Here is a 27,610-nt window from a genome sequence, read left to right as displayed (position 1 = left end):
TTTTTAAGCCACTCTCATCATTTTGGGGTGCCTTACTCATGAATTTTGAATGCTAATTGTTGTCATGTCTGGATTCATCCCCAAGTTGGCAAAGGTCATCAATACAGGGTTAGAGGGGGGCAGTTTGTGCTTCTCCTGTTCAGGGACTGAGGGGGTTGGTGCAGCCAGGGTGCAGTCTAGGGCAGCCCTCAGTGCTGCCTTATCTCGTACCTTAGCTTCCATGGCCTCTATGCAATATTAGAAGTCTGTCCTGGCCACGCCCCATCCCATCCTCTCTGGCTTGTCTCTGGACAGGAGGTGAATAGCGGCTTTGTGCCAGGCATAGAAGTCTTCTGTGCCAAGGGAATTCCCAGAGGAAGGCCTTATGGCTGCACTATGGGCCCCTTACATCAACCTAGCTAGGATAAAGGAGTCACGGGAAAATGATCATTTGGGCCTGTGGTCTTAGGTTTTCTTGGGCCGCAGGCTAAGGAAATGTTGATGGGCTGTGTTATTGCCACTTGCAGCTGTTGATAAGGGTTAAATGGAAGGAAATTCATTCTCATTGTATTTGCCAATTCTGGGAAAAGGAGATCTTTACATAGGAACTGGAAGCTTTTTATAAAATAACGTGTAGGCACAGATCCCTGCCAAAACCCGCCTAGGAAGAAGCTTTGGGCAATCTTCAAATTAAGATGAATTCCAGGGGGCCTATGCTGGCTTCACTGGAGTTATAGGAGTTTTGCTGTTGACTTAAATGGGGGTCAGGATGTCATGCCAGTCTTTTGAATACCAAGAGGTGATGGCATCCACCTTGCTGCTGTTAAATGGTGTTATTAATGCCGGAAGATGGTGCAATAGAGAATCATAAAAATGTAGGGCTGGAAGGAACCTTGGGAAGTCATCTAGTCCAGCCCCCTGCACTGAAGCAGAACCAAGTAACCTAGATCATCCCTGACTAGTGTTTGTCCAACCTGTTGTTAAAAACCTCCAGTGATAGGGCTTCCGCAGCCTCCCTTGGAAGCCTATTCCAGTGCATAACTACCCTTACAGTCAGAACGCTTTTCCTCATATCTAATCTAACTCTCTCTTGCTGCAGATTAAACCCATTACTTCTTGTCCTGCCTTCAGTGGACATGGAGAACAATTGATCTCCTTCCTCTTCGTAACAGCCCCTAACGTATTTGAAGACAGTTATCAAGGTCCCCACCTCGGTCTTCTTTTCTCAAGATTAAACATGCACAGGTTTTTTTTAACCTTTCCTCAGAGGTCAAGTTTTCTAAACCTTTGATCATTTTTCTTGTTCTCCTCAGGACTCTCTTCAATTTCTCCATATCTTTCCCAAAGTGTGGAGCCCATAACGGGACACAGTACTCCAGCTGAGGGTTCACCAGTGCAGAGTAAAGCAGGACAATTACCTCCCATGCCTTACATACAACACTCCTGTTAAAACACCCAGAATGATATTAGCCTCTTTTGCATACTCAGTTTGTGACCCACTATAATCCCCAGATCCCTTTTTAGCAGGACTACCACCTAGCCAGTTATTCCCCCTTTTGTAGTTTGTGCATTTGATTTTGCTTTCCTAAGTGCAATACATTATGTTTGTCGCTTCTGAATTACATCTTGTTAATTTCAGACCAATTCTCCAATTTGTCAAGGTCATTTTGAATTCCAATCCTGCCCTCCACAGTACTTGCAACCCCTCCCAGCTTGTCATTGTCCACATATTTTATAAGCGTACTCTCCACGCCATTATCCAAGTTATTATGAAAAATATTAAATATTGCTGGACCCAGGACTGACCCTTGTGGGACCCCACTAGATTCCTCCTCCCAGTTTGACATTGAACCATTGCTAACGACACACACAGCACACTGTCCAGCTCGTTAATGTCCTGGTTGCAGCTGGCCCTGGATGTGCCTTAGTTACATTTGCAGAACACAGTCCCACATCTGCCAACTCCATAGCCAGCAATTCCTCATACACTCCCTACCCCACATCTGCACCTTCTCCAGCCCAGCAATTCCTTATACACCCCACATCTGCCCACAGCCAAGCACTTAATTATACACCCACCCTGTCCCACATCTGCTCAACCTCCCTCCCAGCAATTACGCATCCCCACATCAGCTTAGCAAGGGTGATGGTGAATTCTCCAGCACTGACAATTTTTAGATGAAGATTGGCTGTTACTCTAAAAGCGCTGCGCTATGAATGATTTGGGAGACGTTCTCTGACTTGTGCTACACCGGAGGTCAGGCTAGACGATCCCAGTGGCCCCTTCTGCCTTGGAATCTAGGAATTTGTGAAACTTTGCCCCCCTCCTTCCACCTGCCAGTCATCACTTCTCCCTCCCCACAGAGCCAGACCTGTACCTTGCCTCTCACTGCATCTCCGCGCCTCCTGCAACTCCGGGGTTCTTCACCCCCTCTCTCAGCTGCAGCAAGGTCTTCTCCTCCTCCTCCTCTGCGGGGATGGGCAGAGCAGTTCCATGGGTTCTTTACCCCTCCCCATCCTGTTTCTGTGTTGCAAGAATGGAGAGGCAAAGAGAGGAGTCCACCCATTTTTCACAGAAGCCACCCTGAGCTGCTGGGCCCTTTCTGCTCCCCTGTGTCTCTTCTCCAGGGTGGCATTGCCGTGGGGAGGGCAGCCAGCTTGAGGTGGCATTCCCCTAGGCTGAAAATCCAACCAAGGCTAGAGTTTCTCTCCTTTTTGGAAGACTGGCTCCAACAAGAGCTAAATTAGCCTTATTCTATGAGCAAGAGGCGACAACAGAGGTGACATCACTACACACATTGTTCCTGGGAGTCGGTGAGTGCTGTTATGGACTAGTTATTACTAGGAAGGTTGTAAGTGACTGGGTGGAAAACTCATTGACTACTGTAATGTAAACACATCAGTCAAATAAAACCAGCCCACAGCCGTCCCCAGCCCAAAACTCGATCTTAATGTAAGGGGCAGGAGAAACTCACACGCCCAAACTAAATCATTGGTCACTGCAACGTTCACAGCCTTCTACAACAGTCTGACCAGTCTAAGCTTTTGTTATTAGACAGCATCCCAGTTATCTTTTCCATTGCAACAAAGCAGCCATCACGCATGTGAAAATCCTACCTTGCAGAAAGCAGAGCTGGAAACTCACCCCATCCAACTTATAAAGCCAACGGAAATTAAGTGCAAAAAGCTACACTCACGAAGCATTAAACTTACCCAATCACAAACAGTCTGGAAGCACTAAAGTTAAGGTTGCAATAACACCATTAACTCCTCCATGTTAGAAATATGTAGCAGTTTATACTCCTATTTTTTGGATGACGGGCATAGCTTAGCACATTATGTTTATGTTCAGCGTAAAATGTGTACCATAAAATGTAGGAAAGCAAAATGTAAACTATAAAATCTACAGGCTATGAGTAACAGGGCTAGCTTAACATTCGCTCCAAGTACTTTAACTTATGCTTGGTTTGTACTTTGACTTGGCTTTTTTTTAACTATGCAACTTTAAAAGAACAGCATCACCTTAAAAAAAAAGCATACCTGAGAGGTTTAAGTTGTTGTTATAACCTGCTGATTTCACAAGTAACGCTTAAAAGAACAAAGTGATTAGAGAAGAAAACCTTGTTCTGTATTTTTTCAGGTGATTTACCTCATATACCAGACAGATTCGTCCACAGAGTCAGCTGCATCATTACCCCCTGGAGTGTTAATTACGCCCTGATCCTGCAGGGAGTGCTGCATGAGTTCAGGGGTTCAACTCTGGAGCATAGGTTGCCAGATCTAGGACCCCCTAGATGGAAAAGGCCTCAGAGAGCCTATGTCCTGCTCTGGAGCTAGACCCAGATTGCCACTTCCTAGAGAGGAAAGGCCCTGTGTCCCATTCCCTCCCCTCGCCACCCCACATCCAGCCAGTCATTGTCATCGTCGTCGTGTGTGTCCGTGTCGGCCCCCCCCCCCCCCTCCCCACACACACACACTATGGGAGCAGATTGGCGCTGGATCAGAGTCTGCAGGATCAGGAAATGTGTTGCTTCGTTTCCCCTGGTTGTGTGGGTATTTCACACATCAGAAGGGAAGCAAGAAAGGACACATATAGAAAAAACAAAACAAAAAAACTCACTTCTCCGTCTCCCCTGAGCCTTTTCCCTCAGGCTTTATGGGAACTTCCAGAAAGTTTCCCTCCTTGTTTTTCATTTGGGGCCTGCCCTGTGCCGTTGGGGCCACAAAAGGCTAGGGCTGGCCGCTCTTACAGCATTGGGGCTGGCTTAGCAGGAAGCTGTGGAAATCTTGTGGGAAAAAAACCTATTCCCAGTTCCAGGCAGCTTGGGTAAAATGTGTGCTTATGTTCCTAACAACTTTGGGGTGCTCATCCAAACCTCCCGCCCTGTCCTCACACTCGCCCTCTTGTCACATTTGATTGACAGATACATTGAGGCAGATGTGTTTCTCCAGGGATTTGCTTTTTCCCGTGTGCCCTCTCCTCATCACCCACCTGCGACACACTGCACCCGGCCATTGTTCAGCCACCATCAAGAAACACTTGGGTGGCGAGGCAGGGCTCACCATAGCCCCTGGAGGTTGCTCATGCTGATCGCAGGCTGGGCTGGGTTCCAGCACAGAGGGGCCTTCACCAAAGGTCTGATGCAGCTCTCGCCACACTCAGTGGCACTGCACTCATTGAGTTCAATGGGGAAGGATTGAGTCCCACGTCTGCGCTGACAGGGCCCAAACATAATTTTTTCGGGCCCAGTACAAACTTGTAACACGGGCCTTCACATGTGTATGTGGGTTGCAGCCTGGGCCGGGCCCCAGTAAAGTGTACCCTTCCCCCCACCCATGTGGGGGCTCTGATCCCAGGTCCCAAGAGTCCCCAGCCTGGTCACCATCAGCCAGAATTTACCTGCTGGGCTCAGCTGTCTTGGTACTTTGGAGATAGAGCGGTGGGCAGTGCTGAAAGGGGCGTGAAAGCTCTTGGTGGGTTTCACGCTCAGGCCTGGGCCCTTGAAGCGTTTCAACGCATTGGTCTCTCTGGCTCAGGAGGTCGGCTGCTGTGTGTTGAACAAGCCGGCGTTTAGCTGTGCAGTTATACCCGAGCCTTGTGACACACTCAGTGTGCGCGATCGTGGCTGTCTCCACTCGTGGCTAGCCCTGGTGAGGATAAGTGCCTACTACATGTAGCTAGCTGACGGAGTTACTCCTTTACTCAAGTGCCAGAAGCTTGTACCGTTGATGCTAAAGCGCTGAGGTTCAGTCCTCAGTCTATGTATCTCGGCCTCTAAGGTGCCTGCCATGTTGTTCAGTCCGGTTTCGCTTCCCCTTTAGTCTTTTCCAGGGCGCAAGCGAGCCATGGCAGAGGGCACGGCGCACAGTTCTCCTCCACCCAGCCATCCTTAAATGCCTGTTTGTCGTGCGGCCAGGCCTGCAGGGCCGATGGCGTTTGCTGGATGACTGGTTTGTCACATTGCTCTCGAGCCCCTTTGGTGGCTGTGGGATTTTTTTGTTTGTTTGTTTGTTTTAAAATGACTCCGTGAAAACAATGCATTTGAAATGCAATCAATGCCTGTTACTAGTGGCTAAGGACGACTCCAAGGAAAGCAGTTTAAACCCTTCATTATGGTCTTAGTAATTGGCAGCAGGGACAAGGCAGCTGCCCTTGTGATCCAAGCCAGGTGAGCAGATAAATGAACAAGCACATGAAATAGGCTGTTCCCTCCTTCTGCGCCACCAACTGTTGGCTAACTGCTGCCTAAGCCTTTGGCCAAGACCTGGTAGAAGAGCTGGAAGGGAGATGGAGCAGCCTTGGTAAAAGCCAGGTGCAGCAGGTAGAGGGAAGAAGGAGCAGTCGTGAACGGGTTGGAGCCCTGCCTGGTCACATGCAAGAAGGACTAGGCCAGTCATGGGCAGGCGCACAGAGGCTAGCGCTAGACTTGGCGGAGGCTGGCAAAGCAGAGGAGAAAGAGGGACCAGCCCCAGGGGCTCAGCGCAGAGACTACACCAACACACACAAGACGTCAACAGCTGAAAAAAGAAGAAGCTAGCAGGGGAGCGAAGCATTAACATCTCCCACACCTTGAGTGCACCCCCACCCCGCTTGGAAGAGCTGGGGCTGACTTCTTTTCATCCCAGCACTTGGTAACTAGATGCTGAACTTTGCCAATTAGGTACCTTTTTTTTCTGTCTTGATGAAATTGATTTGTTTCCTTTGCAGCTGGTCAAAAGGCCTGGGAGCTTTGAAAGCTGGAGAGTGAAACCAAACAGTTTAAAACAATTTAGTAGAACCATCCTTGGAAAAGCAGCCCTGTAAGAGACGGCAAAGACTCATTAAGCACCCTCTAGGCCCCCTCTTCCCACCCAGCCTGCCCTTAGCTTCTCCAGGCAGGGATCGTACAGGAGCAGTTCTGCTTGTGCACTGGATCCGGAGGTGCCATTTGAAAGGAACCGAGCTGGCCGGAGCCGGACCCAGCTGCTGGGGTTTGTTTAGACCAGCCACTTATAAACGGCAGGTGTAGGGTGACCAGATAGCAAGTGTGAAAAATCAGGACGGGGCTGGAGGGGCAATAGGCATCCACAGCAGGAAAAGCCCCGAATATCAGGATTGTCCCTACAAAATCAGGACATGTGGTCACTCCAGGCAGGAGTGGGCTAGTGATTATCTAGGGTTTTTTTGGGATGGCTGTAGGGAAACAGGGTCTCTCTTAGTCTGTGGTGAGGAGAGAGACTCCCCCAGTACTCCCATCCCCCCGTCCACTGCTGGCGTGGCGACCTGGACCATGGCCCCTCAGGAAGGGGCTCCAGACCTCTGGGGAAGCCTCATCCACCAGTTGAGCCTCAGCTGCAATAGGGAAATGTGGCTGCATCCCATCGCGCAGCACGTGGCTGGATGCCCAGCACGCGTCGGAACCTCCCCCGTCTGTGCACGGAAGTCGGGCTGCACTCTGGGTGATTGCACAGAGATGAGGTTAGCACAAGGGCCATCTCCCCAGCTGGCGTCTTCTCCCAGGGCCCAGCTCTCCTGCACTCTGCTCTGGAGATGGCAGCGATGGGGGTAAGGCCTTTCCCAGGTTATCCGCTCAGCATGTCGGCCCCTCAGGCCCAGGGCCTTGTCTCTGAGGTGCCACACACAGCCAGGCTGCTGCAGAATGGACAGACAGGTGCCTCACGGCAGCGCAGTGGGTGCTGGGACTTGGCACTATCAGGCAGTGCGGCAGGCACTGCTCCTTAGTCCTGCCTTCCCCCCACCAAAACCTCCAGCAAGAGGGAGAAAGGGTGCGCGCAGGCGAGAGCAAGATGGCCTCCCGGCTAGTGGTGGGCTGGAACTGAGCTCTATGCTCCTGGTGCTGTGCGGCCAGAACGGTCCTGAGGCGAGAGGAACACAGCAGGGCAGGACAAGCCCCTGTCTGCAGGGTGGCAATGAAAGACAAGCAGGGCAGGATAGAACCAAACAAACACTACCGGGAGGGAGGCAGTGTTTCCTAGTGCGTGGGCACGAGACCAGGACTTAGGAGCCCTGTGTTCTCTCCCTGGCTCTGCCACTGACCTGGTGTGTGACCTTGGGCAAGTCATTTCCCTGCTTCCCCCCACCCCCCGAACCTTAGTTCCAGCACCTATGCCCCTGCCAGGGTCTCAGGTACCCCACACTCAGCAAAGCAGCTCAGTGCCTCGTACATGCCCAGGAAGATGCAGCACCAGCTGTCTCCGGGAGCAGCTGCCTTGGCCCCTCACTTCCCTGGAGCACCTCCAAAGCGGACGGGCTGTCTTGGACGAGATGATTAGGAAGCAGGGCAGAATTCCTCTGCGAGGTACCCGTGGGAGTCATCCAGCCGGCCAGCCCACAGAGAGCAGAGATACCTGCCAACGAGTGGACAGGCCTGGAGTGGAGACTCCCAGGCTTCCACTACTTCCAGGTGCCTGTGCTCAGCCTGAAAGTGACAGCAGACATCCCGCCGTGTGTTGTCTGAGCAGCCTGAGGCGTCATGGGTACAGTAGGACTAAGGGTCCCCTGGAGAGTGTGAAATGGGGGCCCAGGACTGGACTAAGAGTGCTGCAGGTCATGATATTTGTGCATTGGCACAACTGGGTGGGGACCCTCCAGGACTGTATTAGCTGGGAGTTTTGCACAGCCCAGCCCCTACCTGCACAATACATTGCGTCAGCTGAATCACTGCTGTCAGCCTCACACTCCTCCGGCACAGGAATTCCCCCCAATCTGTTTAACAACCAGTACCCACTTGTCTCAACCCCCATTTCCTTCGGCCTCTCCCTGCTGCAGCGGGGTGGGCTGTGACGGAAGATAGCCCCTCTCCGCCCTTCATCCTGGGATCAGCGTCATTGCCTTGGGGAAGTGGAGCAGACAGCAGGAGCCTTCATCTCTGCCAGGACCCTTGTTAATGTTTGCAGGGATTCATCCTGGGTTGGTCTATTCCCTCCAACTCCATGGCTCTTACCTTTGAGATTCAGGGAGACCCGCTATCCCCCCAGGAACTTGCCTTACTGACGATCAGGGCGTCAGTGGTGGGGTGGGTGCAGAATAACCCTTACTTGGCTTAGACACCAAAGTGATGAGACATAGGGACAAGAGACAGACGTAATCCCCCCATCCCCAATCCATCTAATCACTTTCCCGCAAGAGCCCCATGGATGGGGCTCACTTCTCTCCCTCCCGGCCCCAAACTCCGGGAGCACTGGCTCAGGTATAGCTCCTCCCATGTGCCCATCAGTCAGGTGGTGGGGAAGGCAATGGGTTATGGTGATGCAGGGGGCGCATGTCACTGCGCAAAGCACAAGGAGCCGGATTTCCTGGGTTCCATTCCCATCTCGACTGCTGATCACCGTTGTGAGACGCAAGGCGCTCCAGGGAACACAAAGGTATTGCCAGTCCTGGAGCCCTCCCATCCCCCTGCCTTTTAAAAACCCAGGCAAGACATGTTGTTTAGCAAAAATGTTTAATCTCTCCTTGATGCGCGTGTTTATTTACAAATACTAAATCTGAAGAACATTAAAATAGGAAATAGCAGGATATTTACACGGTCGAAAGGGGTCGACCAGCCACACTGGCACAGTTGCTTCAAGTCTGAAACAATCACATAAAGTTATCAGGACTCTGTATGTTACTAGTAAAGTTCTCTGCCTTTTGTTGGTGGTTTTTCCCCCACTCTCTTAAAGGACAGCTAATTGTGCACTGGGGCGCCTTCAAAGAGAACACAGCTCGGCTTATAGTCCATAGCGCAAGACCGCTCGCCCCCTGTGATCTGGCCGGCGGCTGGGCAGGCAGTGGGCTCATTCTCTATATTATGGGGGGAGGGGCACTTCCACAGCTTGGCTGCATTTTAAAACTAAAACTGAACGGAAAGGAAGGGTGTGGATATTGTCCCAAACCAGAAGAGACCCAAGATGGAAACAGCCACAGGGTCATTTCCACCCTCAGCCAATGCAGCATTGATCCCTAGGGTCTATTCTCGTCTGCTCGCCCTGACACCAGCATCGGGCAAAGCAGGATCCACCCAAAGCCCACAGGCTCAGCGGTCAGGGGTAGCGCTGGCTATCAACCAACCACTTGGCCTGAGTTCAGAGCATAGGCTTCAGCGCTGAGAGATCAGCAGGTATTTCCCTCCCCGTTGTCATTCCCAGCAGGTCCTGGAAGAATCGTCACAGACAAAGCCCTCAGGTCTCCACTTTGCTGCTGCTGGTTCCCGTGGGGGTAGCATGGCAAGCATCCCAGTTCCGGGGTGAGGAGCACAGGCTGTGAAGCACGGGGCAGAAGTTTGCACATGACCAAGCACCATTGGCGTTAGAAGTGAAAGGCTAAAAGTAGCACCTGAAAACTTAGCAAAAGCAAAGAGTAGTTTAAAAAAAAAGTGGGAGGGGGGACGGAGGAGGCATCCCTTTCTTAAGAACCTCTCAAGTCATGGAGCCGCTATCTGACATCCCCAACAGCTGGGTCTGGCAGTAACAGGACCATTGTCGCCCAGGTGGGAATGTGCCAGGATGGGTCTTTGGTGGAAGAAACTGACAAACTTCCAAAGCACCTGCCAGAAATGCCACACCAAGAAGATGAGTGAAGGGGGGAAAGCGGCTTCCCTGCTCTGGGAGCTGAGCCTAATCCCAGGACCAGTGTTAACGCCCTACAGGGAATCCTGGGCTCCAGCATCACCATCAGAGCAGCTCATGCCAGCTCAGACAGTGGCCCAAAGCAGATGTGGTGCTCATGGCAAACTCCTGCTACGCACCAGTCTGGGTTTGCCTCACTTCTTTCCTGCCACTTAAAACCCACAGATAGCGGCCCCATCTCCCTTCCTTCTCAGCTGGCCCCTCCTGCCTGATTCACGGAGGCCACCAATGAAGGTTGGTGGCATCACAATTTGTCAGCACAAGGGCAGGGGGGAGACGAATGACTCAGGCAGATGCAGTGGAAAGGAGAAAGGCTCCTACCTGCACAGACCCCTGTAGCGAAAGGTCGTCAAAAAGGAGCTCAGTAAAAGCCAGCGCTAGCTTTACACTGGCTGCTGTGCGGCAGGGAGGCGCTCTCAATGGCTGGGAGGTCAGGCAGAAGTGGAGGCAGGCTGAATTGCATCGGGTCTGAACTGAGTCCTCCTCTCTCCGAGATAGGCCAGCATTTCAATTTTAGATCCAGATCTGAATCGAGATTTCACTGTCCCTCTCATCCCCGTTTCCAGTGCGGCTGAACCAAAACCTGAGCCCAGAACGCCCCGAGCACAGGGCAAGGTTGGAGCTTGGTAAGAACTTTGGGGCTCACACCCCTATGTGCCCTCTACCTAATTAACAACCCTGTGCAGTGCAATTACAGCCTAGAGACTGTTTACATAAAAATAGTCTCTCATTTAACGTAGCTGGAGGATCTAAAAACAACTGGTTACTGAGTCAAGTCATTCTTGGGCTCAAGCTAATAAAGCAGCCTCACCCCAGTCAGCGCCCTTCCCACTAACGTGGATGATTATGGCCAGGATACCATGGTGATGGGTGTAAGTTCCTAGGTTGGCTGGTGGGACTGGCCTTGAAACAGGCATCAACCAGTGCTACACAGCAAGAAAGGGAAACAGGAAACATTTTAGCTCAACGTGCCCCTTCTCTCTTTTAAAAAAGTCGGAGAAGATCCTCTGCTGATGTAAAATAGCGCCGCACCCGAGTTCAATGAAGCTCTGCCCATTTACACCAGCTGAGGGTCTGCTAAGTAGCCACAAGGCAATGTTTCATGGCCCACAGCCCACTTTCACTTGGGGGTTCCTTCCCTCTCACAACTGTTAACGGAGATCTCCAGAGAGCAAGCGAAATAGATGTCGTCCTCTTTGGGGGGCCTGCGGCCACATAGCTGTCCTTTAAGGATCTCTGAGTACCATTTGGAGAAGTAAACCGTTGAAGTCAAATTCATTTTTTTCTTTGATGAGAAAGTGACAAATTAATTCCAAAATAAAAAAAATTAAAAAAAAAAAGTCTAAACAAACCTCTAGTATTCAACACTTCCAGTTTTTTTGTTTTTGTTTCTTAAAAAGATCAACTCAGACTAAAATCTAGCACAGTCATGCAACAGCCCACAGACCCCACAACTCCGGAGATGGCTCAGGGTTTGTAGGTTGGGTAATTTTTTTTTATTTTTTTATTTTTATTGGGGGGGGAGGGTTTTGTTTGTTTTTTGTTGTTTTATTTTTTAAAATCATCTTCTCCTTCTCCTCCTCTTTAATTCAAAAAACAAAATTACAACGAAATTAGAGATGTGCAGGCTTCAAAAGATTGTTCTGCTTGGTGAGAAATGCTTGGAAATGTCTTCCACATCATTTGGTATTTCCACTGGCTGTGTAAATCCATTTAATATTTAATATTGGTTTGATTCTCCTTCAGTTAACTATACAGCACCCCACTGGGGCACAAGAATTAGATTGTAACCACATATATATATATATACACACTATTTTTTTAATTAAAAACTTCATTATCTCTTCCCCTCTGCCCCTTACTTGCAATCTAAGGGAATGGATAGAAACTGAGCCAGTATTTTTAAAATTTTCAGTAGCCCACCTCTGGCCTGGTCTGGCCCCTCCTTGGCCCAGGCAGCAATGTAGATTCTCAGTATGCAAAAGAAAACTAAGTTTGTGGAAGGTTTTGGTCAGCTGCTCTGAGTCTGGGCAGCAGCTCAGCACGTTTTGTTTCTTTAAATAATAAAGCCATGAGGATCTGACTTGTCAAGCAGAAGCTTCCAAAGGAGATGGATCCCTGGGTTTCCAGTGACATGAGAGAATACAACAATCACCCAAAAACACAGAGCAGGGAGAGGGGGAAAGGAGAAAAGGAGTGGGAGGGGAAGAAAGAGTAAGGAGAGGGGAAAGGCAGGTACATTCTGGCCAGAAACCAAGTGAGATTCCAGTGTAGGTTTGGTTTCCGGAGATCTATGGAGCAGGCCAAGCCCGAATGCTGTGCTCCTCACCTAGCTCTCAGCTGGCTGGCTAACAAAGGCTCAAAGGAACATTCTCAGGTGCTTTGTAAAACACTCATTCCTCAGTGAGGAGGCTGGAAATCAGCCCTGTTTAATGCCAGTGCCCTTTCCAACCCTGGCTGAGTGACTCCATGCGAGAGGGCTCTGGTGGGACATACAGGGGCTGTGTGGCTGTATGTGTACACACACGGCAGAGGTCTGAGCTATGTAGCACCACCAAAATACAGCACAATGTTACTCAGAAGCAACATGGCAGCTGCAGCAGAAACCCTACAGTCCCTCCTGCCCTCCCTGCTGTCTCCTGCTATAGAATCATAGAATATTAGAGTTGGAAGGGACCTCAGGAGGTCATCTAGTCCAACCCCCTGCTCAAAGCAGGACTAACCTCAGCTATATCATCCCAGCCAGGGCTTTCTATCAGAGGGTTCTCTATTGGGCCCTTCACCCTCGTACCTGAGCACGTACCGGTCAGGATAACTAGCATTACCCCTGTGTGCGCACTGTACACAGACGCACCATGCACACACTCTTGGGAAAGACCTGCTGCTGGAGTTTGGGGACAGACTGGTGTCATTAAATAAGTGCATGGCAAGTTCATCACACAGCTTAGTTTACAGAACCCTTTCCAACCGTTTGTGCCGACAGATCCTGATGGCATGCATGGTAGCAGCAGGGATCTGAGACACCCTTGTTCTTGGGGAATTCAGATCTGGAGAGCTACAGAAAACACCACCTAGTGTTTGCCCTCTTAGCCCCTAACCAACCACACACAAGTCTGGACTTTGTTTCTTTTTTCTACTTTCCTGCCATGCAAGATTACGTCCCCCACGCAGCTGCCCTGGAACCAGTGCAGCTATAGAGAAAAGCCTTATATAGCATCACAGGTTTGATAGATTGCTGCAGAGAAATAATGATCTAAACCATTTCCCCAGGGATCTGGGCCCTTCCCTTACATCAGCACAAAAAGATGAGAGAGAGAAGCAGTTTTACCAAGCAGTCAAAATTGCAGGGCTACCCCCCTCACCATCCATCCTCTGCTTCTTTCCTGGGATCTGTTTGGCCTAACCTGAAACAAATCCATTGATGTAACTCCTGACAAAAATGCTACTAATTGGACTATTAGCTGCAGTGAGTTAAGGCTTAGTTACAGGCAGAGCGGCAGGCTGACAGCTCCCCACACTTCAGATCTAGCGCCTTGCTTTAAAAAAAAAAAAAAAGGGGGAGGTATGTTTGACTACTGTCTCCAGCTGCTTTAAATGAGGGAGACTGCCGGGTGGTGGTGGGAGAAGCCTCGGACCCCGGCTGCTGTGCTAACCAGCTGCCATCAATGGCTTCATTAAGGCTGCTTTCAAGGACACCAGGAACTGCAAATGCTCTTGATATGCTCAGCATCTCAGGCCGCTAGGGGGTATCAGTAGGAAACCTTCTCAAGGGAGGAAAAGATGGGCAAGGTGATAAAACCCCATGGTGACACTCCCTGGACTCTACCCCAGTTTGGGTCAGAAAGCCCTTCACTCCCAATCCACATGGATACAGCACGAGCTCCAGCTTCCAGAACGTTTCCTCCTCACTATAGTCATCATTACTGGAGATCTACCTGCACTTGGGCCGCAGCCATGGAGACGCCCATTTGAAAGGTCTGTTTTCAATGCCTTCCCGGCCTGAAAGGTCTCCATGGCCCAGACACCCTGCACAGCACTGAGTACAATCAGGGAATGCTGCCGGGAAACTCCCCTTTCACAAGACAGGATGGAACACAGGCTCTGGCAATAGCATGCCGGGGGAACAGCTCAGAGATTCTCCTTCATCTGTGTCATCCTGCCCCATGCAAAAACAGAAACGTGCAAATAAAAACAAGGATGAAATTGACACTACACCACTCCCCACCACAATTCACAGCATCAGCCCATCCCTGGGGAAATGCCACGAAGAGCTTCTCCTCTCTGTTCTGCCTCCTCTTGGATTGTGACCACTTAAGCAGCATTTAAATGAGAGCTGATTCAGCTAACAAAATTTGTTTTGCTTTCTGCACTAAACAACATTCAAATCAAACATGGCACAGGACAAATTTTATAAAATACCCCCAGGTTATGGGACTTGTCTCCCACTCCCCCCCCACCATGACCCCCCTTCTCCTCCAAGAATCGGTCCTTTTATTTAATTTTTAAAACCCCTTTTTTTGTTAGTTTGTTGCAAAATTTAGAACATTCCTTTCCCCCCCCCCTTTGTTACACTTTTCTGTTTCAAATTAAAATTTTTTGTTTCTCTCTTGTAAATTGTGCAAATATAGCAGTTAACACTAACGGCAGAAGGCCAGAGAGATGGGGCAGGGAGGGGGGAGAGACAGAGAAAGAAAGAGAAAGGGGAGAGGATGGGGTGGAAAGTTGGGGAGGAAGGGGGAGCGAGTCAAGTACAGAAAAAACAGAAGCCCCGCCCACCCTCCTTGCGCTAAAAACAACAACAACTTCAACATGTTGTCCTAGAAGTTAGTGCAGTCCCTGACCCTCCAGCCTTCATCGCCGGATCTGGGACATGCCCACAGGCAGAGCAGCTGTGCTGGGTGCGCTGCAAGCTCCCGGCAGTTCTTCTCCACTCCGTCACACTGCTGCCCACATCGTCCCTTTAGCAAGGTCTCTGGATAGGTCTGATTGGATTGGGTTTGATACGGCGGTAGGTTTCCTTGTTCGTTTGTGTTAAGAGTTTCGAGACACGGCGGGCTCCGCGTGTCCATTTGGCTCTGGACCCAAAGTATTCTGCTGCTGCTGCCGCTTGCTGGCCCTCTCTCTTGTAGTATCTACTGCTAGAAAGTTGTCCGGGCTGCCTCGGCCTTTTCAGCTGCTTAAGGCCATTGTGTCAATTGCCTGCTCCAGCTTACTCCTCAGCCGTTGCCTCCGGGCCTGTTCATCCTTCTCTAAAGCAGCTAAAATCTGGCAGGGGAGAAAAGAGAGAAGAAAGGAAGGATGAGAAAAGGTGGCATCGTTATCTGCAGCCTAGAAAGAGAAGATGGCTGACGTCACACACCAAGGACCATCAGCCGGTAACAGCTCTGACCAAGTTTATCAAATGTAACTAGCGATTGTGGGTGCCTTCATTTGGGGGCACCTTAGAAAGTCCAAATGTTCAGAGGGCGAGTACACCGTGCATTTTGAAAATCAGGTCCCTTTAAGGTGTCTCAACCAGACATCTGCAGTCACTAGGCACTTCTGAAAAACTTGCCCTCTCTCTGGGTCTATTTAAGTCAACTGGATTTTGGCTGATGTATTTGCTTTTATTAATAAGGAGCTAGGGATAACATTACTGAGTTGGTGGTTGCTTAGAGGACATGCTAGCCAACACAAACATCGCTGATCTGTCCGTCTAGGGCAGGGGTTCCCAAACATTTTGTCATCACGACCCCCATTTGAATGAAGTATTTGCTGCCAGGAGCCCAGACAGCATGGAGGATGGGCGCCATTTTGCTCTTTGCATCGTGTGACCTCGCGCGCACTGCACATTCAAGGTCATGTTGTGTGGAGCAAAATGGCGCCCTCCACATGCTAGGGATTGCTGCGACCCCATCTGGGGATGGCGCAACTCCATTTGGGGGTCACGACCCACAGTTTGGGAACCGCTGGTCATGGGGATTGTTTTATTTAACTTCCCAATTCGATCAAAGGAATGGCGCGTCTGTCTGTACGCAGCTGCCACAGAATGGCATGTCCAGCTATGCGATGAGGGCTCCCAAAAGACTTGGGGCCAGCTTCAATGACTCCATGTGAACCCAGCATAACGCAGCTGAAGACATGGAATAGCTCTGGATTTTCAATGGCGTCGCCAAGATCAGAACCTGGCGTTACGTTATGTCTGCACTACAGACCTTGTCCTGGCATAACTATGCGGCCATAGTCCCATAGTGTTGACACAGGCAACACTGAGAGGAGTTATTCTGTCAGCGTAGGAACACCACCTCCACAACGAAGTTAGCTATGTTGACGGAAGCCCTCTTCCATGGACATGGCTGCGTCTACACTGTGGGTTTTGTGGGTATTGGTATGTTGCTCAGGGGTGTGGTTTATGCCGATGTAACTTTTCAGTGTAGACCAAGCCTGTGAGCGCTTGTCTTAACGTAAGATTGGTCAGGATTGATGCAGGCTGGCACGCCAGGTGATCCCAGTCTGACTAAAGTAAGAACTGGCTCAGAGAGTCACCCAGATCTCAAAGGGAACCAGCACCAAGCCCTGTATTGTTAGTATTTGTGCTGCAGTAGCAGCCGGATGCCCTGGGCAGGATCAGGGCCCTCTTGTGCTGCATGCTGTACGAACATGTGGGAAGACACAGGCCCGGCCCTGAAGATCTTACAGTCTAAGCTGGGAGCAGAAGTGACTGCTGGCAGCACAGGCAGTACCTCCTCTGTTTCCCCAGTGCTCTGCACAGGCCTCAGGTAAAGTGCAAACAAAAGAGACAGGAGACAAGGAAAGGGAGGCCTGAAAAAACAGCAGCACTGGGTGGGATTTGCCCCCACCCTTCAGCTTCAATAACCTTCGGGTAATATTTTCCCTGCCATTATTTTTCATGGGCATAGCTGCCTCTGAATGTGCGAGATCCAGCCAGGACAGGAGACCGGGCTATCCCAACATGGGCTACTGTTCTACTGGTATTTCCAGGTTGCCATTAGGCCAGGAACACTGAAAAGCTTTCAAAAGAGCCTGCTCTCCAAATGCTGACCCAGCAGCTTCTGGGGGCGCAAAGAGCAGCCACGTTTCTCCAAACACACAGGCCTTTCACAGCTTGTCAGCTGCAAGCCCCGTGGCTAGAGAGAGTTTGTCTCGAACTGCGTTTCTGCCAATGACAACTGTCCTGAGGAGCAGCTCGGCAGATTGGAGACTAAGCGTCTGGCCCTGTGGGAGACGTGCTCGCAATGTTGGAAACATCAGACAATGGCATTTCTCCACTGGAATCTCGTTTCTCTAAACCAGCTCCTGCTTTGGTGACCGATCAGAGGACGGGAGAGGCACACTTCTGTTATTTACATGAACTGGGACGTTAATAAAGCCACAAGGAGAGACTGAAAGAGGCTGAGCGCTGAACACAAGAGTCGGCCTGGCAAGAAAGAGGGTGATGGAAGCATAAAAGAGGTGGTTGCCCATCTACCCCCATCACCCAGGAGTCTGAAGCGCCGAGTCGCAGCTAGCTAACATTGCGGAACCAGACACAGAACAGCTGATTTAAAAAGAAACCTGACAGAAATCCTGTCTCCCCAAGTAAGTTTGGCAGGAGAGCAAATTTTTGCAATTAAATGTCAAGGCATCCATCAAAGGGGACTTGATTAATCATTTCACTGGCTACATAATTGGAAACAAACTGTTGTATAATTAACAGACTTACTAGGAGGCAGGCAAAGTCCATCACAAGCCCTACAGGTAACTCCTTAATAGGGAAATCAGCTCTCTTTGATTAAAAGTCGCTGCAGCGCCCCGCAGGTTTCCAGCACTGAGCACACAGGACACATTGCGGAGGATGTGCAACGCCGGGGCTCGGTAACCGCTGGTCGCTGGGAGACTCAGGGTCTCAGTGTGCATCTCAGTGCCATGCAGGTGACGCCAGTCAGTCCGACTTTATCCCTGACACTTCAGATAAGGATGAAATTAGCCCTCCTGTACAGCACCGAACCCAGGGCTTAATCCCACCAGATGCTGAATACCCAACTTCAGTGAGAGTTGAGGGTGTTCAGTACCTGGCAGGATTAAACCCTGGCTCAGATACTAAAGCATGAGGAGAAAAATTCCTCCCCAAGATTCACTTACGTCCTGAAGGGATGGAGCCACTAAAGGTGCCGAGAGTCATTAAAGGCTCCTTCAGCGCTCTTCCAAATCCTGCCATGGTCTTTGTTCCAGCTTCCAGATGCAGTGGATACCTCTCTGCTTCTAACCTTGGATGCCCATTCATTTGGTCTTGTGACCTCTTGATTTACGGGATGGGGGCTCATGGATTTTCATTGTGCTCTTTGGAATTTTTGTCCATCCATAACTAGAGTTGAAAACGTGTGGTACGAAGTGGGCATTTGGGGAGGGGATGTAACTTTCTGGCTATTTCCAACCTGATTCAAACTCTGGGTTTGTTCATCTTCTCAAGTCAAATCTGGAAGCTGGACTTTGGAAAGGGCTGGCTAGTTTTATGGCCACCAGTAGCAACGTTTGTATTCTGCTCCAGGATGAGGGTGCCAGCTGATCACTTGTGAAGTCAGGAAGGAATTTCCCCCTGTGTGCATGTCACAATGAGCCAGGTACATGACAAGGGTTTTATCTGCTTTTCTCTGAAGCATCAGCGATAGGCCAAACCTGGAGGCAGAACACAAGATGGGCTCATAGTCTTATCCAGCTGCATACTCAATCATCTCAATGGACACTTCCCGTCCATCAACCAGACTACCCTCTAGATGGCACCAGTGCACCTTATACCCAACCCCCCCAGAATATTCATCTGGCAGTTAAAAAACATATCTTAAAAGCATATGAATCAGAATTGGACAGGATCAGACAGAGAATCTGAATCTAAGTCTCCCCTACCCACCTCACCACTGCCTCTCCTGATAAGAGAACAGTTTATCACTGAAGTCTTAGCGTGCTGAAAGATTCACAACCTGCCTTGTATTTATTTGATTATCTGTTATCTTGTTGTCCTTATGGAAACAACACAGCAAAAAGAAATCCATGCAGAGTATAAAGAGAGATACATGCCTATCACCTGCTGTAAGGAGCCGGGACCAGTGATTATGAAGATGCAAGTACCCAAATGAAAATTAATTATGATTTTCATTCACAGCCAATGACAGCATATTACTGCACTGAACAACAGGAAAAATGATTCTCTTCCATTTCACATCAAAACGGGTGCAATCGGGCTGCATGTAATTGTGCTTAATGAATGAAAACAAACAAAGGGAACAGCTGCGATTTATTAATCCCATTACGAATAATAAAAGAAGTTCCTGAGAGCTGAGAACACACTAGTGGTGCTTTCAGAGTGGGCTATGGAGGAACATTCAACAGATGCCAGGCAGCAGTGAACTGGCAAGAACACAGGGTGGCTACTCACATTACACCTTCAAAGAGCAGCTTGTTAATATCACACCTCCCCTGCCCCTCCCCCAACTCTCACACAGTGGTTGGCTTGTGATTGATTTTCGAGGCCCAGGTGACTTTTGGTGCTGATGACAGGGAGAGCCTGATGGCTGAGGAACCAGGCACAGGGCTGGCAGGTATGAAATGTTTCCCCCCACACCTCCACCAATATATATTTCTATCCTGACCTGTAGCACCAATGATGCCAACCCAGACCACCCCCTGCTCTGCCAATGGATAAAAGCCCTCACCGGCAGCAGACCCTGCCATCCTAATGCGGGGCTCTCTCTACATAGCTCTGCTATTGCGTCTAAACGTAATCTCCAGCACTCCTTGCTAATCCGTTCTGCTCTGCCAACGAACCTCTATCCTGTCCCGCTGCACCCTCGGCTATTCCAGCCACGACTCTCTCCTGAGCAGAGGTGGCCAATTGATGGGAGAGGTTTTGTAATCATCCATAGGGAAGCCTGGCAGACTCACTGCACTTGTGTGGTACACCAGATTGACTCCCATACTGACAAAGATATATCGGTTTCAAACCACCCTGATCTCTACAGTGCCTTGCTTCTCTCCTCCCATTTGTCTGTCGCTAGCAGGGCTTGGAGCTATACCCTCATCCTGAAGTGAAAGTCATTTGAACTAAACTGGAGCTTTTCTAGGAGTTTCTATTTCTTGCCTAGAAAGGGCTTTTCTGGGTGTTCCTCTCCCCCCACCCCTCTGCTGCCCATTATCCCTCAGTCCTACCCCCTACAGTAAACGTATGGCTGTTGTGTACACTATAAAAAACCCTAGCCACCAAGCAATGTCATGCAGGGCTACCAAAACCTTTCAGATCCCATCATTTTATGTCCCTGTGGTAACATTTAAGAGAGCCCATCCCCTGTGGCCCTGACCCAGCTTCCTCTCTGAGCCTATCATTTGTCTAGCACTGTCTTTTGAAAGGGGTTTAATTTCATGCTGGTGAGAGGGAGGGGCCATCTCTAATGCACAGAGGGGAGCTCACTCCCCGGGCCTCATAGAGCCCTGGGCCTCTATCCTTAGTGACAATGGGATAAATGGGTTCGATGAGCTGGACACTTTTCTATTAGGAACTGGACTGAGATCTGCCAAATCCATTTCACAAAGGTACCCAAAGAGCCCACTGGATGGGGAGCCATTTGGCGGCTGCTGGTGAGTGTCAACTCCAGCAAGCCCACAGAGAAAGGCTCCATATCCTAATACCAAACCCGCTGAGCCAGCCAGTTTTCCCTTTTGCCTCTTCCTTGAATCTACCTGTCCACTGATGACCCTCACCTCTTCCTGGCTCTCTCCTGGCTTAGACATGTCCCTGTCTCTCTCAGGAGACAAGGTAGCAGCTTGGGGCAAAGGCTTTTTATTATCTAAATAAACCACTACTCAAATGCATGTTTTTGCTCTGCTTTATTGGCACAATAAAATCTATGTTATAGAACTCATATATATATATATATATAAAAACATATTTTATTGCTTTAATAAAGCATTGCAGAGTGGTTTGAATAGTGCTTTATGAAGTTAATTTGTACAAATTACAGCAGATGGGCTTTTAACCACGCTTGGTAATATTCAAGAAGAGGCCTATTGGCGTGGTCACCTCATTCCTCCAAATGCCCCCTGGGATTGCAAGCAAGGTCACCTGGGTAAGTTCATGGGTTCTAGGATGCTTTCGGGTCATTTACAGCAGGTGGGGAAGAGGGAGGGAAGGCGAGGCAGATCTGAGTTCAAATCCTGACTTTGTTCACATGGGAAAGGAGTTTAGCAGCTGCCCATGCTACTTGCCAGAGGAAATATGGGTACAGAACAATACCCTTTATCAGAATGTACACTCAGGAAAGGCCCAGCACTGGAGGAGCTGCTGCAGGTTGGGATGGAGGAGGTCAGAAGAGCTGAGTGGGGAGTGCCTGTGATAAGAACAACGTGAAGAGCTGCTGGTCACCTCTGGAGTCAATAGAATGGAATAGCAGGGTCAGGAGCGCAGAGGAGAGCAGGCAGGGAAAACTGCGCATCACCTTCTTGCACTGTGTCTGGCTCTACCCACTGCTCTCAGCCCTTTTCATGAATTCCATGAGCATCACAAGCACCCTGGGTGGGTGCGAATCCATGTACGTGCAGGTTATGAAGTGGATTAGTGCCTGGTAACTGTCTATCACTGGCTGCAGGCGCACACGCACACACACAGAGTAATCGCCTCGCAGGCGCTTTTGACACCTTGGGGCTTACAGTTCAACATGGAACAGGTAACATCACTTCAAGCAGCTTCCCTTTCGCTGTGCACATTGCTAGGATCCAGATGTGCTTCCAGAGAGGAGATGAATCCAGCCACCAACAGCAATTTTTCCATCTTTGTGTTTCCTATGAGATAATTTTTCTGGGCAGCGAGAGGGGCAATGGGGAAACCGGAGTGAGGGTGGGGAAGCGTTGCTTGAAAACAAGATGCCCCAGCCCCCGTTGGACTTACCTCATCCTTGTACTTGGTGATGTATGAGTAGATCTCGTGCAGCGCACTCATGCTGTTGAACTGGCTCAGGTGTAACCGGGACTGCTCCGCCAGGTACGCACTCATGTCCTGGTCACTGATTGCTGGCATTTTAGCAATGTCTGCATAATATCTACAGAGGGGAGGGGGGTTAGGAGAAACAGAACAGCATGTCTGAAGCAGGGAGAGATAGAGAGGAGAAAGGGGCAGGCTTCCTTGGGACTCCCTCTGAGAACACTCTGTGGCAGACTAAACAGTGAATACAAGGAGCCTTTTGTTTCACAGTAATAGAACGTAGCTCTTCTACGGTGCTTTTCATCAATAGATCTCAAAATGCTTTACAATTGAGGTCAGTATCAGTATCCCCATTTTATAGATGGGGAAACTGAGGCACAGAAAGGGACAGGGACAAGTCCAAGGTCACCCAGCCATCAAGTGTCAGTGCAGGGCACTGAACCCAGGTCCTCTGGGCCCCAGTCCAGTGTTCCATCCAGTAGGCCACACTACCTCCCCCTTAAATTAACTTCTTGTTACACTGGAGCAGTTGGGCCAGTTAAAGTCAGGTGCTCCCAAGGATTTTCCACCTGTCATCCTCAAACCATCCACTATTCCCTTCCGTGACATCCCAAACTTCCTACTTTTGCCCCTACAATGCAATATCCCAGAATCCTTTCTGCTATTCCAGTCAAAAGCCCCACCCCTCAGGTGCTGCCATATGTAACAATGTGTTGTGGTGGTGGTTCTCTTTACGTTGACTGGGCCACCAAACACCAAAGATGGCATTTCACATTCAGTGCTTACACCTGTGAGAACGTCACATCCCAATCTATAATGCACACGTCCGTACTGAACATTTCCTGAACTGCACCTTCCCCAGTGATGTATATTCAGCCGCCCTTATTGCTGCGCTAACTGTGCCTGGAAAGGTTACTGCACAACAGAAAGGTGAGAAGCAGTTTGGGATTTTAGTAAAAACAGATTTTGCAGAAAATGTTGGGAACGCCAGAAAACAGCTTGATGAGCCATCCTGGGGTCATGTCCCTGAGGCTGAAATCCCTGCTTTACCAAAATCAGCAACAGAAAAATGCGTCATGGCATCACGAGGTCACTTGTACCCAGACAGCGCTCACTGTTAGCCAGAAGCATGATGGGTCAGGTAATCTAGCACCCCAGTGAAGTCATTGACCATTGCTGGAGGAAGGATACTGGCCTAAATGGGCCAGTGGACCAATGAGGTATGATAGGAGATGGAATAACTGGCGTATGGACCTGTGGTCTCATCCATTCCTGGATGGCCCACTGATGTGCTTAGCAGTATCCCGCATTCACAAATCACACAGAAGGGCAGGATGTTCTTGTGCAAGCCATACGAGTGTCTCTTGTGTTGCTCTCAATGGCAGGGGCTCCAGTGCGTGCATGGGACACCCACGTACATCACTCCCTAGAGGAAAAGCAAGGCCTGCCTGGACTTGAGCTGAGCTTTCCTGGGGAACAGCTCAGCCATTTCCAGAACAAATCTACCAGGCACTGTGCCCAGCATGGCTGCCTTTAAACATTTCCCCACAGGAACATGCTAATATTTGTTTCCCTAAAGATATTTTGAAACATTTTTAGGGGAAAATGATCTAATGTACAGTTTCAATTTTCGCATGGGCAGGAAGTACAGTTGTAAACTCTGAGGGCAGACTGAGGTCCCTTTGGCAATCAGGCTCTTAGTACCTTCACGGGCTTCTACTGCAAAACAGGGCTGTCCCACAACAATCAGGCCTTGCCGTTTCAAAAACCTGTGAATACTGAGTGTGAACCATGCCCAAACCTTGCTTGATCTCTCACGACCCCAGAGAAATGAAATGCCAAAGCAATTCAAAGTCAGCATTGTGGCACTGTGATTATTAGCTGAATCCAATCTCACCGAGGTGGAGCAATGCTGAGTCAGGCATTTGGGAGGGAGCTCCCCTACAAACAATCACAAATGCCTGCCTCCAAATGTCAACCCCAAAACAAGGCACTAAGGGGCTCCATTAGCAAGCAGATGCCCCTGTCCTCCTGAACTTTCCATTTCCTAGAAGACCACCTTCCAGCAGATGTGTAGTGAGACTCCTCGGCCAGCCATCTGTGAAGGTTTCTCTATAGAAAAATCACTGCATTAACCAAGTCCTCTAACCACATGAAGTCCGTAAACCCCACATATGCATACTGCAGACGTAATGTACATACAGCAAGGAGGAAGCCATGCTGAGGCCACTCACCTTTCTACCCAGCTCTTATAGTTGGGGATGTCCTTGGCATACAGTAGTTTGTTGGAGGGAGAGTCTTTCCCTAGCTTGTGCTCTGAGGTTGAGCAGGAGTCCATGAATGTCTGAGCTACCACAGAGAGGCAGGCATCAGTAATACTGTTCTTGTGAATGTCGAACACAAACTGGGGGTTCTTAATCACATTCACCCAAAAACGCAGAGGTAGACTGAGGAAAGAAAGAACGGAGATGGTCACTGCAGGAAACAAGGCCCCGGAGAGGAGCTGGTGAAGTTTCCCGGGCAAGTCTGAATTTCGCACATTTTTCTCCCCCAACTCCACAAAAAGATAAGCAATTTGGGGGAAATATTCATTCGCCTACAGCTCCAATGGCAACCTTGAACACCAGTGCTACCACCCCTCAGGCCTACCATGAAATCTATCCACTGGGCAAAGTAAGAGAGAGGCCTTGGGGGAGGAGTTTCTCAGCCTTGCCAGCAATTTTAAAGGAGGGCAGAGGTGACAGGGGGGTTGGGTTGAGGACCCTGCCTCACTTTGCTGTGAAATGACGGTTCTAGGTGCCAGGAGAGATTGCTCTGTCTGAGCCAGTGGCAGTGCTGGTTAGGAATAAATAGGCCCCTGTCCTGCAGCTCCCACTTCATCGCACTCATCTCATAGCTTTAGTCACAGACACTTCATCCGGTGGGGTTTGTGGGCATGGAACCAGGAACTGTAACGCCCTGCCCCTCATAAAAGCCCAGGCGCTACTGAACAGACGCAGCACCACACCAAGAGGACACGGCCATGACCAGGTGCCGGTAACATGAGATGTGGACCTGAAGCGTTGTATGTAAGACATGGGAGGTAACTGGCCTCAAGTGGAGCACTGGGTCCAGCTTTGGGCACCACCCTTTGCAAAAGATGTGGACAAATTGGAGAGAGCAATAAAAATGCTCAAAGGTTTTAAAAACCTGACCCATGAGGAATGGTTAAAAAATCCAACAAGCCTAGCCTTGAGAGGAGAAGATGAGGAGGGACCTGACCACAGTCTTCAAAAATAGGTTAAGGGCTGTTATAAAGAAGACACTGATCAATTGTCCACTGAACACAGGACAAGTAGTAAAGGGCTTACTCTGCAGCAAGCGAGATTTACGATAGATATTAGGCAAAATGTTCTACCCCTGAGGGTAATTAAGCTCTGAAGTAGGTTTCCAAGGGAGGTTGTGGAATCCCTCTCATTGCAGGCTTTTAAGAAAGGCTAGATGAAAACCTGTCAGGGATGGCCTAGGTATACTTGGCTTGCCTCAGCACAGGAGGATTGATCTTGGTGACCTTCTTGAGGTCCCTTCCAGCCCTACATTCCTATGATTCTAAGATGGGGCCCAGCAAAGGTCTAGCATCACGTGGATTCAACTTTAGTATTCTTCATATGCCAAGTCACACAGGACAAAAGGAAGACAGACTCCCTGAGCCAATGACACTAGGCACTGATGGCTCCAGGTACCGCCGCCCCTGCTGGAGTCTATGCGCGTAGGCATTTCACTCAATGTTAGGGGCTTTTCCCTCCCTTGGGTAATTGTAGCTATCTGGGGCAAATGGGCTGGTGGGGGACAATCTACACAGCCTCACACTCTCAGGGCTAGGGAGGATGCCCCTTCCTGATGAAAGGGGGTTTTAATGCATTCCCACACAGATCCCCTATCTCTCTGAAGTAACTACAACCTTGCAGAGGCTCTGAAAGATTCTGTATGGCACCGGGGTCTGGGAGAGACTTTGCTTTGGAACAGTTCCCTGCTGGCCCATGGCCACAATGGGGGTTTCTAGGACCCTAAGGGAAGGCCCTCACAGCATTCTCCCTCTCTTTTCTCTTCAACCACCACTTCCCATTCCAAGTCCTCCGGGTGCCCTTCCTCTCCCCTTTCCCCACATACTTTCAGAACCCCAAATCCCACCTTATCAGAGAACCAAAGCGTCTACAGCCCATTGATCAAAAGCTGAGGAGTCCCGTTTAACCTCCTGGAACACTTTCACAGCCTCGCCTCCTGGGACCAGCTCAGATGTCTGCTCCCATTCCAGGGGAGAGGGTTTCCACTGAATAGCCCCTGCTTATGCCAGGCCCTGTAAGTTATGCCAAATTGTGCAAAACCTCCTTCCCCCTCAGCTGATCCTTTCTAAAACCCCTCATGGCATTTTTATAAAAGTCTCAGGCTCATGTGGGGGGAGAACTGTTGGGCTCTTTAAGGGACTCATTAGGTCATTTATTATCAGAGGAAAATGTAGGCTACATCAGATATTTAGATAACAAATCTATAGATCAGATAGGCTCATAGCAGGAGAGGGAAATCCTGGTCCATGACAGATCAAGTGCTTGCTCACAGCACATATGCACACCACTCTTCTCTTCTATTCTTATAGCACCCTGATCTCAGCGGCATCTAACTCTCATTAGAACGTTCTCGGAGATCGATCCCTGGTATAAAGCTCCTGAGAACCCCTCTAAGTTCCCCTGTGCCATCCACAATGCTTCTGTCTAAGATGCCAAATGCTTGGCTTCCCGGGACTCTTATAATGAGGGTGCCGGATGCACACACATATTTCAATCCGCGAAGGGAACAGCCTTGAGAAATCAGCTCCACTCATCGAATTAGCGCCCTGAGATAAGCGTGAGCATTAGTATGCAAGCACCTGCATTCCAGGCCCTGTGGAACTGGGCTTCCCCCCCAACTCCTTCCTTTACTACAGAAAGCAGAGTTATAAATCAGTTCCGCGCGTTTCCGCACTCTCATCTCTCCATTTAAAAATGTTTCTTCTCCTGCCCTGCTAATTGCCGACAGTTACTGAACTATACAAAAGCAATTTGGCTGCCATTTAACAAATGCCAGACATGGGAACGTATGTACTCATTGCCAGTAGCAGCAAGGAGATCAGAGAGATGAAATCAGCGCGGCAGCAGAAAAGAAGAACGCCGGGTGAGGGGGGAGCTGGGGAGAAGTGAAGCCTTCATAATACAGTGGAGTGCTAGCCCCATCACATTGCTCACCGAGATCTCATCAGCACCTGTCCCCCTTTCCTGGAAGTGGTTGGCAAGCCGGACGGGTTGGCTCTTCAGGCCAGGCTAGAGGATGAGTGTATGGTATTTTACACTAGCTTCCGTACAACACACTTGGCTACATGGCAGGTGGGGTGCACATCACAAACACCGTTAGGATGGGTGGTATGAAAACACAGTCTGGGCTTTGCAACAAAGCCAAGGGAGTTGGGGGCCAACTCCCATTAATCTCAAGGTGGGCACCCAACTGCCATTGGCCCATTGCACAACCTAGCCCTACGGTTCAATCATGGAACAGCCAGTACTTCAG

General features: G+C 49.7%; 1 protein-coding gene across 1 annotated transcript in view; it reads right to left on the bottom strand.

Moving 5' to 3' along the window:
• Positions 1–14,600: 14,600 nt before the first annotated feature.
• The window catches only part of PLXNA1 (plexin A1), a 253,854-nt gene continuing 240,844 nt past the window's right edge, over positions 14,601–27,610 (bottom strand). Inside the window, exons 30-32 of the mRNA XM_067544295.1 lie at positions 24,268–24,480; positions 22,001–22,151; positions 14,601–15,351 (exon numbers count right to left, since the gene is read on the bottom strand). Coding sequence (XP_067400396.1) covers positions 15,256–15,351; positions 22,001–22,151; positions 24,268–24,480 — 460 coding nt within the window. The 3' untranslated portion in view covers positions 14,601–15,255. The remainder of the gene's footprint in view (positions 15,352–22,000; positions 22,152–24,267; positions 24,481–27,610) is intronic.

This window comes from Emydura macquarii, unplaced genomic scaffold (genome assembly GCF_026122565.2).
Source record: "Emydura macquarii macquarii isolate MOO-44397 ecotype Brisbane River unplaced genomic scaffold, CSIRO-AGI_Emac_v2 contig_968, whole genome shotgun sequence".
Classification (NCBI taxonomy): domain Eukaryota; kingdom Metazoa; phylum Chordata; order Testudines; family Chelidae; genus Emydura; species Emydura macquarii.
This window is presented reverse-complemented; position numbering and strand designations above follow the sequence as displayed.